At 36.3% G+C, this 17378-nt stretch overlaps 1 protein-coding gene across 3 annotated transcripts in view; it reads right to left on the bottom strand.

Annotated features, from left to right (window-relative positions):
- Positions 1-17378, bottom strand: part of cntln (centlein) — a 154250-nt gene that overhangs the window by 126020 nt on the left and 10852 nt on the right. For all 3 annotated transcript variants that reach the window (XM_004910865.4, XM_004910866.4, XM_002935668.5), the window contains exons 3-4: positions 13388-13476; positions 2040-2124 (exon numbers count right to left, since the gene is read on the bottom strand). In XM_004910865.4, the coding sequence (XP_004910922.1) occupies positions 2040-2124; positions 13388-13476 (174 nt within the window). The remainder of the gene's footprint in view (positions 1-2039; positions 2125-13387; positions 13477-17378) is intronic.

Here is a 17378-nt window from a genome sequence, read left to right as displayed (position 1 = left end):
TCTATGATGTAATGTATCCATCTACTATAAAAAGCAAGCACATTTGGTTCTAAAATTCAATGATTCTTAAGGAATATTTTTCTGTTTAATTTATGATTACATATAATAAATTGGGTTTAACATCCATATTGAGAATGGTGTATGGACACATTTTTTTTTTAGAGACCAATGTGCTTATAATGACCCATGCTGCTTCTATGAGCAATTAAAATCAGGTATAATTAGTCCATGCATACCACATCCAGGATAAGAAATTATTTATTGGTAGGCATGCATAAACAGATCCATTTCATAGACCTCCCTTATGACAACTTCTATTAAGGCTAATCCATCTGACATATTTATGACTTCTCATTAATAATGAATTTGCATCACCATAATGTACTGAGGTTTGTTTACCTGCATACAACTAAGGGAAATTCATTCAAAAATGTATGCACATGGCATGTTACTGATTTTCTTCATTCAATCTTTTGACAAAAAATATTATATCAATCAATTTTTAAAGACTAGACTACTGAACAAAAGAATGGAGGATGTCATCATAGATACTAGATTTTTTTCTCTCAAAATACTGACCTTTTTCCCCACAACTTCGTATTAGGAGTCACTGGGATTAATGTATTACATATATATTTTCTAATTTATTTGCCTCCCTTTACTGAAATTTATTTTAGGCTGTACTTGGATCCCTAGTAGGCCAAAAGCAGTTAACATTCTGCACCCACATCAATGATATCATAAAGGGCTTACTTTGTTCACCTGTAAAATTGGGCATTAAAGATTATAACGGTTATGAGAATAAGGCGATTGATGCAAGCACAAATATGCCACAATGTCCCTCTACTCCAAGAAAAATTAGTACTACTCAACAGCACTCATTAAGAAGTTTGACTGCTGCACATAGATCTCATGTCATTTTAAAGAGAAACTAGAATGAACTAACCTCTGGGTAATTTCTAATGTTATGTCTGGAAAGTGAGACATAGGTTATAAAGCAGTCATGCTAATATATACATATTTTTTTTAAATTAGCATATGTTGTGACACAGTGTCAAGGAAGGGTGAAACAGTGTCAAGAGACTGTGGCAGCAATGGGTTAGATAAAATAGCAGGGAGAATTTTTTTTTTATCAACAATACTTGTGGCAGAAAGAAAGACTTGCATTCATACCTGTTTTCTGACAAAGTCTAACATTAAAGAAGCCATGGTTACACATCTAATCGACTCCTACTTATATACTGAGATGCAGGACACTGTTGCACATTTATGGTACATGATCCACATGATCCTGTCATACAACAACATGAGATTTTGTGGGATGCACCAAAAACTTATCCTCCTTTCTGTAGCTTACAACTGACTAACTCTATTCCTCTCTGATGATAACCTGCTGGATAAACTACAATCTGGTTTTAGACAACAACACTCCACAGAAACTGCCCTAACCCGACTAACAAATGACCTCTTATTGGCTAAAGTCAAAAACCACTTCTTACTGCTAATAATTCTTGATCTCTTTGCTGCTTTTGATACTGTTGATCACCCTCCCTACATTCTCTTGGCCTTCACAACACTGCCTTGTTCTGGTTTTCATCTTACCTCACAAATCGTTCTTTCAGTGTCTCTTACAATGGAGCATTATCTTCTCCCTTACCACGTTGTCAGGGTTCCTCAAGGTTCTGTCCTGGGCCCCTTATTATTTTTGCTCTATACTTGGCAAGCTAATCAACCTCTATGCTCTCTCTCTCCTCTCCTGATCTGAACCTAGAGCTCTTAACTTGCATCCCGCCCTGCTTTTCTGCTATTTCTACTTGGATGTAACACAGTAAGTTAGGGAAAAAAAAAAAACCACACATCCATCAAATTTAACCTTTTATGCCTAAAAACCCCAATCTGAAGCATCTCCAATTTGGCACAAATATGCTTTTAATACTGGCCTGAACTACCCAGACTCAGTGCAGCCTTTCTTGGTACTTACCTATTCATATACCAGTATCTCTATAACTAAGCTTATGTCATAAATCCAAAATACAAACCTGTTCAAGTTCCTGTATTTTGCTATCCTTTGCCTGCAGGATTTCCAGCACTTTTCTGTCTTTGGACTCTGCTTTACTCTTTTCTCTACAAAAATAAATATATATTGGCACATTAGCACAGCTAATTTGTTCTTAATCATTTCAATTTGCCAAGTCTGGATGATAAATGTCATTTTAAGAAGCAAAGAATGAAATTATCTGTGACCAGCATCCCCCTCCAGAATTAATCAGTGTGCATATGGCAAGTGACAGCATATTATTGCTGTAGCCAATTATGACAACTTTATTATTATTTTTTTATTTTTTGCACAGAAACAGATTCTGAACGATGGGTAAAACTAATTTTAAGGTATTTGCTTTAAACATGGTAAAAATAACAGAACTGCCCACTGGATCTTGTTAAAAGGTAATTACTTTATAATAAGTAACCAAAAACTTTGGACACTAAATATATATACAATTGTGCACACCACTAAACTGTAAACCATTAGGCAGGGCGCAATAAGGCTGTAGCTACAAAATTCATATAGACAAAGATCAAGGTGTCCTCTGCACACACCTATTATCAATACACATAAGACATTTGGTGCATCAAGCTCGCCCTCCCGGCTGTGACATAACATTGCCGGCTGCCTCTTCTGTATTTATAGACACGCCCGCCCCTTTTGTGATGTCATTGCGAGGCAGGAGTGGGTCTGTAAATACAGGCCACAAGCCACGTCGGGTTCAGGATAGGAGCAGGTGAGTTAGGTTCGGGTGCAGGTCAAGTTCTTCTCAACCCGCACAAAACTTAGGGGCACATTTACTAATCCACGAACGTCTGAAAAGCGTCTGAATGCGTTTTTTCGTAATGATCGTAATTGTCGCAACTTTTTCGTAGCCGCTACGACTTGCGCGAATTGTCGCAAATTTTTCGTAGCCGTCGCGCAGAGTACGAAAGTTTCGGATTCATTCAAGCTTCAGTATCGTGACTTTCCTTGGGCCAGGTTGGAGCTGCAGAGTGCCACTGAGTCCTTTGGGAGGCTTCCAAAATCATGCAAAGTCTGAAAGGTTTGCCCGCCGTTTACAAGCGCTCAATACGAAAAAGTCGCGACAATATACGAGCAAATCGTAACGGCTACGAAAAAGTCTCGACAATTCGCGCAAGTCGTAACAGCTACGAAAAAGTTGCGTCAATTTACGAAAAAGTCGCAAAATGTTCGTTTCCAATACGAATTTTCCCATTCAGATTCGTGGATTAGTAAATGTGCCCCTAAATATTACAATATATATGAAGTTGGCCAACTAAGTCAAAGTCATCCTCTGGCTAGGCCTACACTCACTGTCATCTGATTCACATGAATTCTGCTGCTTCATTATACTTTTTTTTACAGGGACTTGCTTGCTTTTACTGTGAAAACTGACTAGAGTTGGGAATGATGGGACTATAAAAAAAAAAAAGGGGAAAATTGTGCTTACGACATTTTGGGCATAATAAATGCACAAATATTTTAATATGCTTTATATATTGGTAATAAGTGAGTAGAAGTGGCAATACATTTTCCAAAGGAATAGACAGCGATGCACAAGCCTTTAAGCAGGTATGTGCCTGCTTGAAAAAAGGAGGCTAACTGCTGAGCTAAAACGCAGTCTACCAGATACAGTGAAAAACTCTACGAAAATTAGACTCTGTCAGGAGGTTTATGAAGATCAATGGCTGAAACAAACTCCTGTTTAGCTAATTAGAATCACTGATGTACCATAATGACTTAGGCTATGGGTATTTGAAGACTTCTTTAGGATGAAAAATGGAGTCAGGGTATGCTGTCAATTTGTAAAACTTTTAAGCACCAGTCTATTTCCCATGGGACTGCACATTTTTAACATTTAACTGTGCTGTACTGAGACACAAGAATTATCCATATTTAGTTTTTATGATCTTCCCAAATCTGATAACTCATTCCAGATCATTAACAGGCTACTCCTCTAAATCTTTAAGCAAGCATTATGTGGAAAAATAGGACTGCACTATGCTTTTCTGGGCCTTGGCCCATTTATAATGAGATGCCAGACTATGAAATATTATAGGTACAGAATGATCGTTATATATGAATGACAAGTAAAAATATAGCTGGGGCTTAAATAAAATTCAGAAAACTAAAACAGAAGGGAAATACAACATGCAAAATGGGGAAAAAAAGAAATTATGTAGGAACCAATGTGAATGGTGTATTAATATTAATAACTACATGTTTATGAAACTGCCTGTGGCAGAAAGAAGAATTGTACATAGTTACAAATTTTTATGCGGCATTCCCACACCTCTGGGTTTCTTAAATGGGTAGTTCACTTTTATCTTAAAGGGGTTGTTCAACTTTAACTTAATTTTTAGTATGATGTAGAGGGTGATCTTCTGAGACAATCTGCAACTGTTTTTCAATTTTCTTTATGCTTGGCTTTGAATTATTTAGCTTTTCATGCCAGAGAGGGCCTTACTACATGCTATATGACAGGGTACAGGGCTCTATTAAGGCCTGCACCTGCCAGCACTCCATATTTTGCACATCTAAAAGACACCCCAGTTCGGGGAAGAGAGGGCAAACCAGCACTCTGCCCCCTACATTCTAAATCATACTAAAATGTAGTGTTTTAATCTTTTTTTTCTGCAGACCTGAATTAAACCAGGGAATCACTTTACTGTCCCAAAATACTGGGTAATAACCAATTCTGTACTTTGCTTTAATTATTATTATAATAACTGTAGGGAAACATTACAAATAATAAAAAAAAAAAAAATTTGATGCACAATGATGAAGTAAAGCAATCTGCTCTGTAGATGCTTGATGTAACAGCAACATGCAAAGTACTCTGCAAGTGTTTTAAAGGAGAAGGAAAGGCTAAGTCACTTGGGGGTGCCAAAATGTTAGGCACCCCAAGTGACTTTAATCGCTTGCCTCGTCCCTCAGGATACCTGTAGCGAGCGCTTCCTTCTTCCTAACATTTTGGCACTCCCAAGTGACTTAGGCTTTCCTTTATGTAAAAAAAAACAGCACTGCAGGAAAAAAACATAGTGATTTGTGAAATTGCATTTTGCACACTGAGCCAGGCAAGTGAGAACTCTCTTGAATTCTCTTATACATTATATGGCTTTGAGTTTGGTATGTTTGTTAGTGTGAAAGCAACAAAACCCTTAACATAGCACAGCAGGACTAGTAACAGTAGTAGTGTAGCAAGAGTTAAAAGCTTGGTACCTTGAACTACTAAACTGTCCTAATTCTACAGAGAGAAAGTCATGACAATTCATGTGGGTAACTGATGCAGTTCTCATATAACTGATGTCAAAGAGAAGTTTGTGTTAAAGTTATTTGTAGTAAATAAAAAAAAAAACATAGGCGCCACAAGCTACTGATCAAAATATCTGGACAGAAAGTCTCAAAAAGTCCATTGTATGGCAACATTAGAAAGTTAGAAGAGTTCAAATTTGGCTATTCTAAAATACAGCTTGCCAAACCAACTCTCTGTACTTAGCTAGGTATGCCACACACTGCTTCAAAATGTGTGCATTCTAGTGTTGTTAGTAAAAACATCAACAAGTAAAAGGAAGGCTGAGAATAGTAAAAGATCTGAAACTTATCATTTAATTTCCGGAGGAGCATTATATTTAATAAAATAAATAAACTACATAGAATTAAAGTCCTTGCTTCTGTCATTGAAAACATTATACTATTTGTTCCCAAGGAAATTTTGAATTCCCCCTATAAGTCTATTGATTTTAATTTTTCATTTATGCCCAAATTAACAAGTACCTCTTTTCCTCTGGGATCAAATTCAGTTGAAAGTAGTCTGACTTTCTACAGAGCAATGGAATCCAATTAAGTGTTTGGCCTGAAGACAATAGTCCTTGTAATTTGATGATACCAATATAAGGAATTAAAATATTGCTTGGAGCAAAGAAACACTTGTAAAAAAGAGTATGGCATATATGAGGAGTTAACAAAATAAGTAATCAATTACAGCTTTGCTTCACCCTTGCTCTGCATGCTAATATTTAGGAGTTTTTGCACAAAAGCTTGCAGCAGTACCACTTCCTGTACTAAATAGAATGCAATCATCATTATACATGAAATTATGCAGCAGTAATTTTCATATACAGATATAGGACCCATTATCCAGAATGTTTGCGACTAAGGGTATTCCGGATAAGGGGTCTTTCCGTAATTTGGATCTTCATACCTTAAGTTTACTCAAAAATCAATAAAACAATTAGGACTGTTTTGCATCCAATAAGGATTATTTATATCTTAGTTGGGATCAATTACTAGGTACTGTTTATTAATAGAGAGAAAAAGAAAATCAGTTTTAAAATTCAAAATTATTTGATTAAAATGGATTCTATGGGAGACGGGCTTTCCGTAATTCGGAGCTTTCTGGATAACGGGTTTCTGGATAAGGGATCCCATATCTGTTTATATACACACATTATATATATATATATATATATATATATATATATATATATATACACACACACACACACACACACACACATATATATATATATACACACACACACACACACAAATACATACACATATATATACTTGCATATGTACATACATATATATATATATATATATATATATATATATATATATACACACATATACATATATATATATATATATATATATATATATACACATATACATATATATATATACACACACACACACATACATACACACACATACATTATTTTTATATATATATATATATATATATATATATATATATATATATTTTTTTTTTTTGTGTACACTCTGCTAGGGTTAAACTTGTATGAAACATAACAAAGGTGGTATGAAGGTGATAACTTTATTGCCTCTCAAAGATGATAATCAGCTTTAAAAAAAGAAATTGAAATGTTCTGAAAGCACATATGTTCCCAAATGCATAGCAAGAAATATCTTATTGTTATAGAACAAGTGTTGCAAAGTCTGTAATATGCAAAACAATATGTGCCTTGGTTCACATTTTCTGGTTAATATTAATATGGAAATAAAAATATAGGGTTTAAAATAGAAAAACAACTATGCACTGCTTCAGTGCACAGGGTGAACAGAAAGTACATGTAAGAAATAATAGTGCATAAACAGCAAGGTTTGTAAAATGTTAACAAAAAAAAAAAAGTGATATACGGTAATATTATTTGGTTAAGTTTCCTTTATGAATGCTTTAAACCTATTGACCCTATTTCCATACAAAGGAAAATGTCCCACGCAACCCAAAACTAGGTTCTTACTTTCCTCAGTCTACTGCCTCTTTCTCTCAATTTCTAGCTGACCAGGTGTCCTATGCCCTCCATTAGTCTTGATGCCCTCAAACATTTGCAAGTAATTCACTCTAGTTTATTGATGACCCCCTATACCCAGTTCTTTTTCTCTTTCCATGTGTCTCACTGCCCTGAGCTGCAATGGCTTTTTCATGTGTTCCAACTTTGAGAACACACATATTCCCCATTATAGTGCCTTCCCTGGAAAGGTTTCATTACATACAAATACCTTTCTAAAATGGACAGAATTTTTATCTTTCCTGCATTTATCAAGGAAGTGATGCCACTAGCCACACAAAATTCTTAGTTCACACCACAAACTATTGTGTGCTTTAGTTCCAAAATTTGTGTGCAAGCACAAGTGCACAAGTTAGAGGAAACAGTGACTGGCACACCTAGGCCCATGGAGGTAGGGTACCACTGTAAGAGTAAACGCTATACCAACAGGCTCGTATGAATGCACTAAATAATACATATTAGTGGTGATGGGAATGCAGGAGAAGGGGGTCACAAATCAGGAGGCACCTAATTCTCAACTACATCAGCAGAACAGCTAGCAAGGGCTAATCACACAAAATAAACCAAAAGTAAAAAAAATGCAGAAATTTAAGAGCTAACCCATCAAACATAGCTGGTCTTCCTACTATGTTAAGTTGGCTGGCAACATATACACACACTAATAACTCTTGCCTTGTTCTGTCCGATTTGTTCACAGATGTGTTCAGCACATCAACTAGATATTCTTAAAGTGGGCTCATGTAGTACATTTTCTCGACCCCATTAAAAAATTACATTCAGTTACTGTTAACTTAACAATTACCAAACGTTGAATACTACACTGAATTAAATTAAATTCTGACTGCAGCTATATCTATGATAATCTTAAAAAAAGTAGTACAAAAAATCATAATCTAGCTACCAAGAAAAAAATGAAAGTGCAAAGTTGTCAGATGCAATATTTTTCAAATTATTTTATTTTTATTTATTTAAATTGAGTTTTCAACTTGAAATGTCTATCATTTATAGTAAAATTTTCTATATTTAGACAGTCATAAGCCTTTTGAAGGGCTAAAGAACAAAAAAGTCAGCATTTGTGAGCAGACTGTTTTAACATCTGCGCTTCACCAACATTTCCCCTGAGGATTTTTAAATGATGCCTTTCTGTGCTGAATAAAGTGCTAACTTGCACCTTGAATTTCAAACTGTGTCCTGAGCAGCCATCCAGTTGGTACAGCACCAGCTGAAATCCCAGTGGCCACTGTTCAGTCAGGCTTGACTGCAATTATCATGTCAATATTTTGTGCTCCGATATGCAGATATGCACACATGCGGGCTGCATAATGTTGCTCTTCTCCATGGAATGTTGCCTTGCATTCAATGCTAAGGGAATTTTAAACAAAATGAGATATTAAAATTTCACAGACTAAAGACAATTAGTAAAATCACTTAGCATACAACATGCAAAGAATTATTTGCTAACTGTTCATCATACTCCAGCAAAAAATGTATATACTTATAAATATACGTAAAATTTAGGACATTTGTTACTGTGATAGTCTATAGCTTGGCATACATACAAAGATCACCAAACAAGCACATCTTTGCCCAACTACATGCTGGGCCAAAAAAAGGCTGATTTGATCGTTTGGCCCCTGGGCCAACGAACAGATCATAACGAAGACAAGTTAGGATGGGGCCAATGCAGCCCTCGCCCAATCTGTCAGAGAGGGCCAATACACTGTTGACTTGTTCTGCATCCTGCTTCTAGTTAAACTGGAAAGGTATTAGTGGCATCCACTGCCTATCCATCCAATACAATTTAGCTTCCCCAAACAAAAAAGTCACTCTTCGCCTTTGCTTAATATCAGATATGGAACCTACTTGCCTGTGGTGCTAAACAGTTTATATCAAGAACATCCAGCACTGATAACATGCTTTCTTTTTCAGGTTACAAGTGTGTTCTCTTGAGCAATGTATTTTTGAAAGAACGTCTCTCTGTGAAAAAAAACCTCCAAAAACAAAGAAAAAAAAATATCACTCTATGCAGAAATCCCTCTTTAACAAACCCTACATTACCACTAAATTAAGACTTGTAAGGAATAAGGCTGAGCTTATATTTGTTTTCATGGTCTCCAGCGGGAGAAATCAGTCCAGGTGGATTAGATATAGCTCTTCCCTTTACCTGCTTCTATGGTAAAACTGTGCAGCAACAAAAGAAATAAGTGACTCTGTTTGCATAATTTAAAGATCAATAGTATTTCAAGTAGGTGGAAAGCATTATAGATTGCACAATGACTTGGTAAAAATACCTAGAGATTTTCTGAGCTCCCAGACGTCTCTACTCATTTGCACAGTAAAGACATTTCTTTTGCTATTTATTTCTGAATATTCATTGTAACTGCATACAGTAATACAATATATGTATTCCTCAACTTTGATAGTAGGCTCAGGTTTGCAAAGTAAACAAATGCAAAAAGTTTAGTTGCCCTGGGAATATAATTTGACCCTTTCACAGTGCTGCATCCGTGCTGTAGATTATACTACCTTGTCATTTTATGTTTATACCCAATATAAAAGTTACATTTGTAATATATATGGATTTAGATTTTGTACAGCAAAGAGAATTATACAGTTAGCCTACATTTGTTCACTAGTCAAGACCAGTAATGACTTTACTATGACAAAGACTTTGCTTAAGTAAATTTCAAGTTTGGGCTTAAGAGGTCATTATTTCCAATTGTGCTGAAACAGCATTACAGTAGATTAATGCAGATCTAAAATTCATTCCAAGCACTGCAGGTTTGACTGACTGCAACAACCTATTTCTCTCTGTAATTCCCACTCTGCTCATGTCATTACCAAACTGGCATTTGTGGAAAAATAATTTGAGGGAAGAAAGGTCTTAAACAATAACATCTGTCACTACTATCTTACAGTCTGACACATTTTTCTGCTGTACCTTCATGCTAAAAATGCCAATTTGATTTGATTCAATAACTTCATTACCATAAACAATGCTCCTCTTGCTTCCTTATTAGGTTGGAAGTCACTGGCATGGAGGGACCTTCTTCCCTTGTTTCCCTATTACAGATTGTATTAGAGGACCCCAAAAGTGGTTTAAACAAAGCCTAAAGTTATAGCTAGTTTGGGAGAAGTCATACAGGCACTTTTGACTCTACAAGATTTTTACAAGCATGTATATCGAATGGTGAGCTCTTACCCACTGATAAATATGCTTCGGAAAATCCCATAGCAATGAATAGAAAATGGGTAAGCCTTTATGTATTAAACGCTAAACTCAGATTGTGATTTATCTGCCCCTAAATCTCAATCTCACTTGTGGATCTATGCAAACAAAAGAGGAGACCAATAATTAAACACAGAAAAACAGAACCAGGTTACAAGGAAAATTATCATTGGTGTATGCTATAAACCCAGTACAAGTTTGTTGGTGAGAACAGGGAAAAAGCAGAAATTCTGAACTCCTATTTTTCATCTGACTAGACAGACCAGCTAATCAAGGGTTCCCTTTTAATAGGCCCAATTCTAGTAATATAACAACAGATGCATGTGTCACTCAGGAGGAAATTCAAAAGAGACTTAAACATGTAAAGATAAAGAAAGGCCCAGGAACAAATGATATTCATCCCAGGGTGTTAAACAAGCTTAGCTCTGTGATTGTCAAACCTCTTCACTTCATTTTTCAGGATTCATTGAGGTCTGGCATGGTGTCGAGGGACTGGCAAATTGCTAATGTGGTTGTTTTTCAAAAAGGGATCCTGTTCTCAGCCTGAAAACTATAGGCCTGTTAATCTGACATCAGTGGTAGGAAAGCTTTTGGAAGGGCTAGCAATGGATATGATAGTTGAATACATTGCAAATCACAATAGCATAAGTTTGTGCCAGCATGGTTTTATTTGTAACAGATCTTGCCAGACTCATTTTGTTGCCTTTAATGAGGAGGTGAGCAGGAACCACCACACTGGAATGGTAGTGGATGCCATCTACTTTGACTTTGCTAAAGCATTTAATACAGTACTGTACCAAAAGGCAATGATAAAATTGAGAAATATTGGCCTGGAACATAATATTTGTACTTGGATAGAGAACTGGCTGAAAGATAGTTTACAAAGAGATTGTAAATTATAGGGGATTATTCTACTTATAAAAAGGAAATAATCTTTACACTGACAGAAAAAAAGTTTGATCTATGTTACACTATTCAGCATCACACTAACACATTAGTGTCCTTTGAGCCAATCTACTCAATTTATGATTATAGGATATTTTTTTTCAATTCCAAGCCCAGGTACAGTGTGATACTGTATTTATACAGTCAGAACTATGAGTTTTATAATGATATATCTGCTTAAGCAAATCACCCTAAATATTACTAAAACTTTCTATAAAATGTGTTAACAGCAAAGTCTGTTAATTATCTATAAAGTTCCAAATTAAGCTACGGCTGTCTCCAAGAGTCCATCTTAAATAATTTAATTTTTTTTTTTTATTATTTTCTTTTTTTCTGTAATAATTGAAAAAAAAAAACAAAAAACAATGCCTTGTAATTGATCCTAAGTAATGCGAATGAAGCCATATTGCAGACAAAACAAAGTTACTCTGTCTTATAGTCTGTCTATTTAATTATTATATTACAGGTATGGGACCAGTTATCCAGAATGCTCGGGAGCTGGGGTTTTCCGGATAAGGGACCTTTCCGTAATTTAGATCTCCATAACTTAAGTCTACTAAAAATAATTTCAATATTGAATAAACCCAATAGGCTTGTTTTGCCTCCAATAAGGATTAATTATCTCTTAGTTGGGATCAAGTACAAGGCACTGTTTTATTATTACAGAGAAAAAGGAAATTAAAAATTAGAATTATTTGCTTATAACGGAGTCTATGGGAGATGGCCCTTTCATAATTCGGAACTCTCTGGATAACAGGTTTCCGGATAAGCAAACCCATACCTGTACTTTTACCAGACTTACAGTACAGATCCATATTACATAAAGGACCCTCATCCAGAAAACCCCAGGTCCCAAGCTTTTTGGAAAATAAATCCTATACTTTTACTGAACAACAGATGGTTGTTGATCAATACAACCTAAATTTTATATTGCAGTGGCTCACTGTTTCTTCCTGTGAAGTAATAAAATGTTGAGATCAGTCCTTATTACCATATTCTGTCTTTGGCTTGAATAAATATACTGTATAGAGTGCATGCTATTTCTTTCATTCATATATTCCTTAGAAACAGGTTATAAATTAACATTTTTGCATGAAATTTGAATCTTAAAATAAATTTATATATATATATATATATATCTTCATTTACCAAAGCCGGCACTCATGTCAAAGTTGAGCAAAGGATGCCTGGGTGCAGTTTCAAAACTCAGGACAACATGCTTTAGAAAAAGATGCCGCACTCACAGGACTTAGTGCGAAATCAAAAGTTCATTTATTAGTACAAACGTTACACTAACGTTTCGGCTGTCTCCACAGCCTTTTTCAAAGTGAATAGACAGTGTGAGGGGGAGGAGGCATCTTTTTCTAAAGCATATATATATATATATATATATATATATATATATATATATATATATATATATATATATATATATAAATTTATTTTAAGATTCAAATTTCAAATATGTAGCAGCTTCTAATTTTGCTGTGAAGGGCATGATGCTTCCATAGAAATATTTAAAAAAATATCAAACACTTTAGTTTTTTTTAATTCATTTATTAGAACATGTAAAAAATATATATATATCTGTTTTTTTTATTTTGCCTTTTTTGTTAGCAGTGCAGAACTTTCTTCAAGTCGAAACAGATTAATACTGTGAAATTTCAAAGCAATCAAACATTTTAGGACTGCACAAACATCAGGAACCAATCTCATAAAACCATTTTACATATTCTGTACCATGTTCCCTTTAAGTATTTCAAGACATATACCGGTATTTGTACTGCAAAATACAAGACTTATCCACAAAATTGTAAAAGCTGGGCCACTGAAAATTAGACTTACCTGTCTACAACTAAACCAACTGCTTGTGTGATATCGGGATTAGCCACCTGTAGACGCTTCCACAATGACCATACAAATTCTTTGTCTGCCTGAAGAGAAGAATACACAGAATATTTGGCATGACTTATCAAGAAAAATAGTATAATATTTTTTACAAAAATCCTAAATTATATAACAAAGTGCAAGCAATTGAAAAAAACGTTATTTTAAGAGTAGAATGCTTTATGTAACTTTGGAAGTGATTCTTTTAGATGGATGATCCTTTGACAAGGATGTGAAACAAGGTTAAAGACAAAATAAAACAATAAAACAAAAAGACAAATGAGCTAAAAAAAAAAAAAAAAGCTTCATAACTTTACATAACTATTGTATCTCAGACACATACTTGCAAATAAAATGTTAATTGCCATTCTTACTCTATGTAAGATTTCCATGGGGATGATCTTTTTTCCCATAAAAACAATCAACGCACCAGAGGTCACCCCTTTAGATTAGAGGAACGGAGTTTCCATTTGAAGCAGCATAGGTGGTTTTTCACAGTGAGGGCAGTGAGGTTGGGGAATGCCCTTCCTAGAGATGTGGGAATGGCAGATTCAGTTAATGCCTTTAAGAGGGGCCTGGATGAGTTCTTGAACAAGCAGAATATTCAAGGCTATTGTGATACTAATATCTACAGTTAGTACTAGTGGTTGTATTTATAGTTTATGTATGTGAGTGTATAGATTGGTAGGTGTGGGTTAGGTGTGCTGGGTTTACTTGGATGGGTTGAACTTGATGGACACTGGTCTTTTTTCAACCCTATGTAACTATGAATCTAGTATGTAGAGAGACCTGAATGGCATTATCATGGTCTCCTTCCTAAAACGATAGTATTCTAGATCTGTATATAATGTAAAAATACATTATATTGACAAATAGAAAAATAAATCTCTTGCTGTAGGCATGTTGAGGATTTAATAAGACACAGACATTTTCAAGTAATCAAACTCAAAATCAATGTCTATTTATTTTTTTTGCCATAGTATCAAGGTTTGCAGTCTGCCATTTAAAAGAAAACACTTATTCACTCCTATTGTTTAAAGAAGTTCTGCCCAGTATGCTCAGTCTACTTTAAAGGCTGAGAAAATCTCTGCATTTTATAGTGAGTTACTATAAGTATAATACCTACACTGTCAAACAACAGCTACATCTATTTTGAAAAAAAAGCTATAGAAACACTTATCTTACATGTCTTCTAAATCAGTTCAGAAAAAAGCATAAAGGCCCTTTTATACAATGTAACAATGCAATATACACGGATCTGGTTGTAGATGAGCATTCTAAGTGTTTCAGACTTGCATGTATTTATTTTGCTTAATTATTAAACAGCTTTTCAAACATCTTGGCACAATTAATAGACACGCTAAAATTGCTCCCTTAATGGTTACAGGAGCCAAACAACATCTTTAAAAAGCAAACTCTACATCCCGCCTGAAGTTGGCACAGGAAGCAGGATTTCCAGCTGTCCAGCCCTGCGAGGAATCCATCTGCAGCATACCCAAGGATTGTCAAGTATACTTGTTTCACGCCTGCTGATCAGAAAGCGCTCTGAGTATTTTAAGTCTACCAACAGCATGTTACAAAGAAAATGTAAGATATGCCAATGGAGTGTTGACAAAATTGTAAATTAATCAAAACACACACAAGCTCTTAATATGGCCAGCATGGTATATTTTGATACATATAAGATATCTACACTGTAATAAACATAAATATGCATTAAGTTGTTGTTTAAATTGGTAGCTAGAAAGTTTTATTTTGCATGTGACTATGTTATGTGTATTTTAATTCATAGCCCAGATTATCTAGGTGCATGAACAATAATAATAATCCACAGGAGCACTTACCGCTTGTTCAGTGTGCTACACGCCAGGAACCACTCCCAGAAGGATCCCAGAAACGTTATACCAAAAAATACATATAGCGGAGCACCACTGATTAAAAATCAAAAAATCTTTATTCTATCTTAATAAAACCTTGAATACATCTCCTGCAAGGACCTAGCGCTTAACGCGTTTCGTAGCCTCCCGCTACTTCCTCCGAAGCTTCTGAGGAAGTAGCGGGAGGCTACGAAACGCGTTAAGCGCTAGGTCCTTGCAGGAGATGTATTCAAGGTTTTATTAAGATGGAATAAAGATTTTTTGATTTTTAATCAGTGGTGCTCCGCTATATGTATTTTTCAGATTATCTAGGTACAGGTATAGGATCAGTTATGCGGAAAACCATTATCTAGAGAGTTCCGAATTACAGAAAGGCCATCTCCCAAAGACTCAGTTTTAAACAAATTTTTAGAAATGATTCCCTTTTTCTCTGTAGTATTAAAACAGTACCTTGTACTTGATCCAAACTAAGATATAGTTAATCCTTATTGGATGGAAAACAATCCTATTGGTGTTATTTAATGTTTAAATTTTTTTTTTTTTTTTTAGTAAACTTAAAGCAAACTACGGAAAGATCCCTTATCCGGAAGACCCCAGGTTCTGAGCATTCTGGATAACAGATCCCATACCTGTATATTACTGTATATACTCGAGTATAAGCCGATCCGAATATAAGCCGAGGTACCTAATTTTACCTAAGAAAACTGGAAAACTTATTGACTTGAGTATAAGCCGAGGGTGGGAAATGCAGCCGCTATTGCTAAGTTTCAATAATCAAATAACAGATAAATAAATAATAGATAACTTTAGGGAAAGAAAAATGCTACAGCAGCAGACAAAAGGAAGTTTGGGAAGGCTAAGGAAGCTTCCATACTAATTATCAAGTACTTGCCATCCTGCTGTGTGCTTTGCATGACTAGAGGATAACAGATTAGAAAGAAAGCAACCACTTTACCTTCGTTACATATCATATCTAGAGTTGTTCCCATTTCCCCAACTATTGCAGCGACTTAATCTCGAACTTCCAGGTTTGCCAGAAATAATGCACATATATCAGAAGCACTGACAGTGAATGGTGCGCCGCGCTTGATGCCCATCCCATTGGTTCCTTAATCAGAAGAACTAACTGTGCTTGTGTGCGTCCCTTAAGGGTACAGCGCCGCACCGAGCATGATGTCCTGCGCACTGCGCGGAAGGTAAGGTCGTCCACGGGGGGGGGGGGGGGGGGGGCGCTGTGCGCAACAAGCACAACAAGCGTCCCTCAGTGGTGCAGCTCCGCGCAGGTCAATGTTTATTTGAACTACATTGCCCAATTAGGGACTAGTTATAAAGGTCATGGTGGATTATGCCCTTTTGATCTTACGTGCCCTTGCATGCCCTTTCATACCAGGAGACTGCTTAGTAGGAGCGATATCACATTGGGCAGAGACAGAGGGATGCTTGGAGGCAACAACGCTGACTCACTTATGCATCCATGCCTCTCAATTATTGTGGTCTAGTGTATAGTACCCAGAGAGATCAACACCGACCAGTAGCCATCTGCAGGGAAGGTAAGGTCGTGCCGGGGGGAATGCTGTGCACAACGAGCACAACATGCATACCTCAGTGGTGCAGCTCTGCTCCTGAGTGGCTCAACGTCGCACATGATGTCGGCGCACATCGTAGGGTAACGAGCACAGTAAGCGCGCAATGAGCACAACAAGCTTCGCGCCGCGCACGATGTTGTGCACACTGCGCGTCTGCACAGATGGTAAGGTCGCCCACGAGGGGGCAACGAGCACAACAAGCTTCGCGCCACGCATGATGTTGTGCACACTGCACGTCTGCACGGATGGTAAGGGCGCCCATGGGGGGGGGGAATGGTGTTGGAGTGGCTGTTCGCACAACAAACTCCACACCGCGCATGATGTTGGCGCGTATCGTACAGTCATCCACGGGGGGGGGGGGGGCGTGCAATGAGCGCATTGCATCTAGTGTGTGCAGATGTTTACCGTACATGCTCGAGTATAAGCAGAGGGATACTTTTTCAGCCCATTTTTAGTGCTGAAAGACTCGGCTTATACTCGAGTATA

Source organism: Xenopus tropicalis, chromosome 1 (assembly GCF_000004195.4).
Source record: "Xenopus tropicalis strain Nigerian chromosome 1, UCB_Xtro_10.0, whole genome shotgun sequence".
NCBI classification, from domain to species: domain Eukaryota; kingdom Metazoa; phylum Chordata; class Amphibia; order Anura; family Pipidae; genus Xenopus; species Xenopus tropicalis.
Note: the sequence above shows the minus strand (reverse complement) of the source record. Positions and strands in the feature narration are given on the sequence as shown.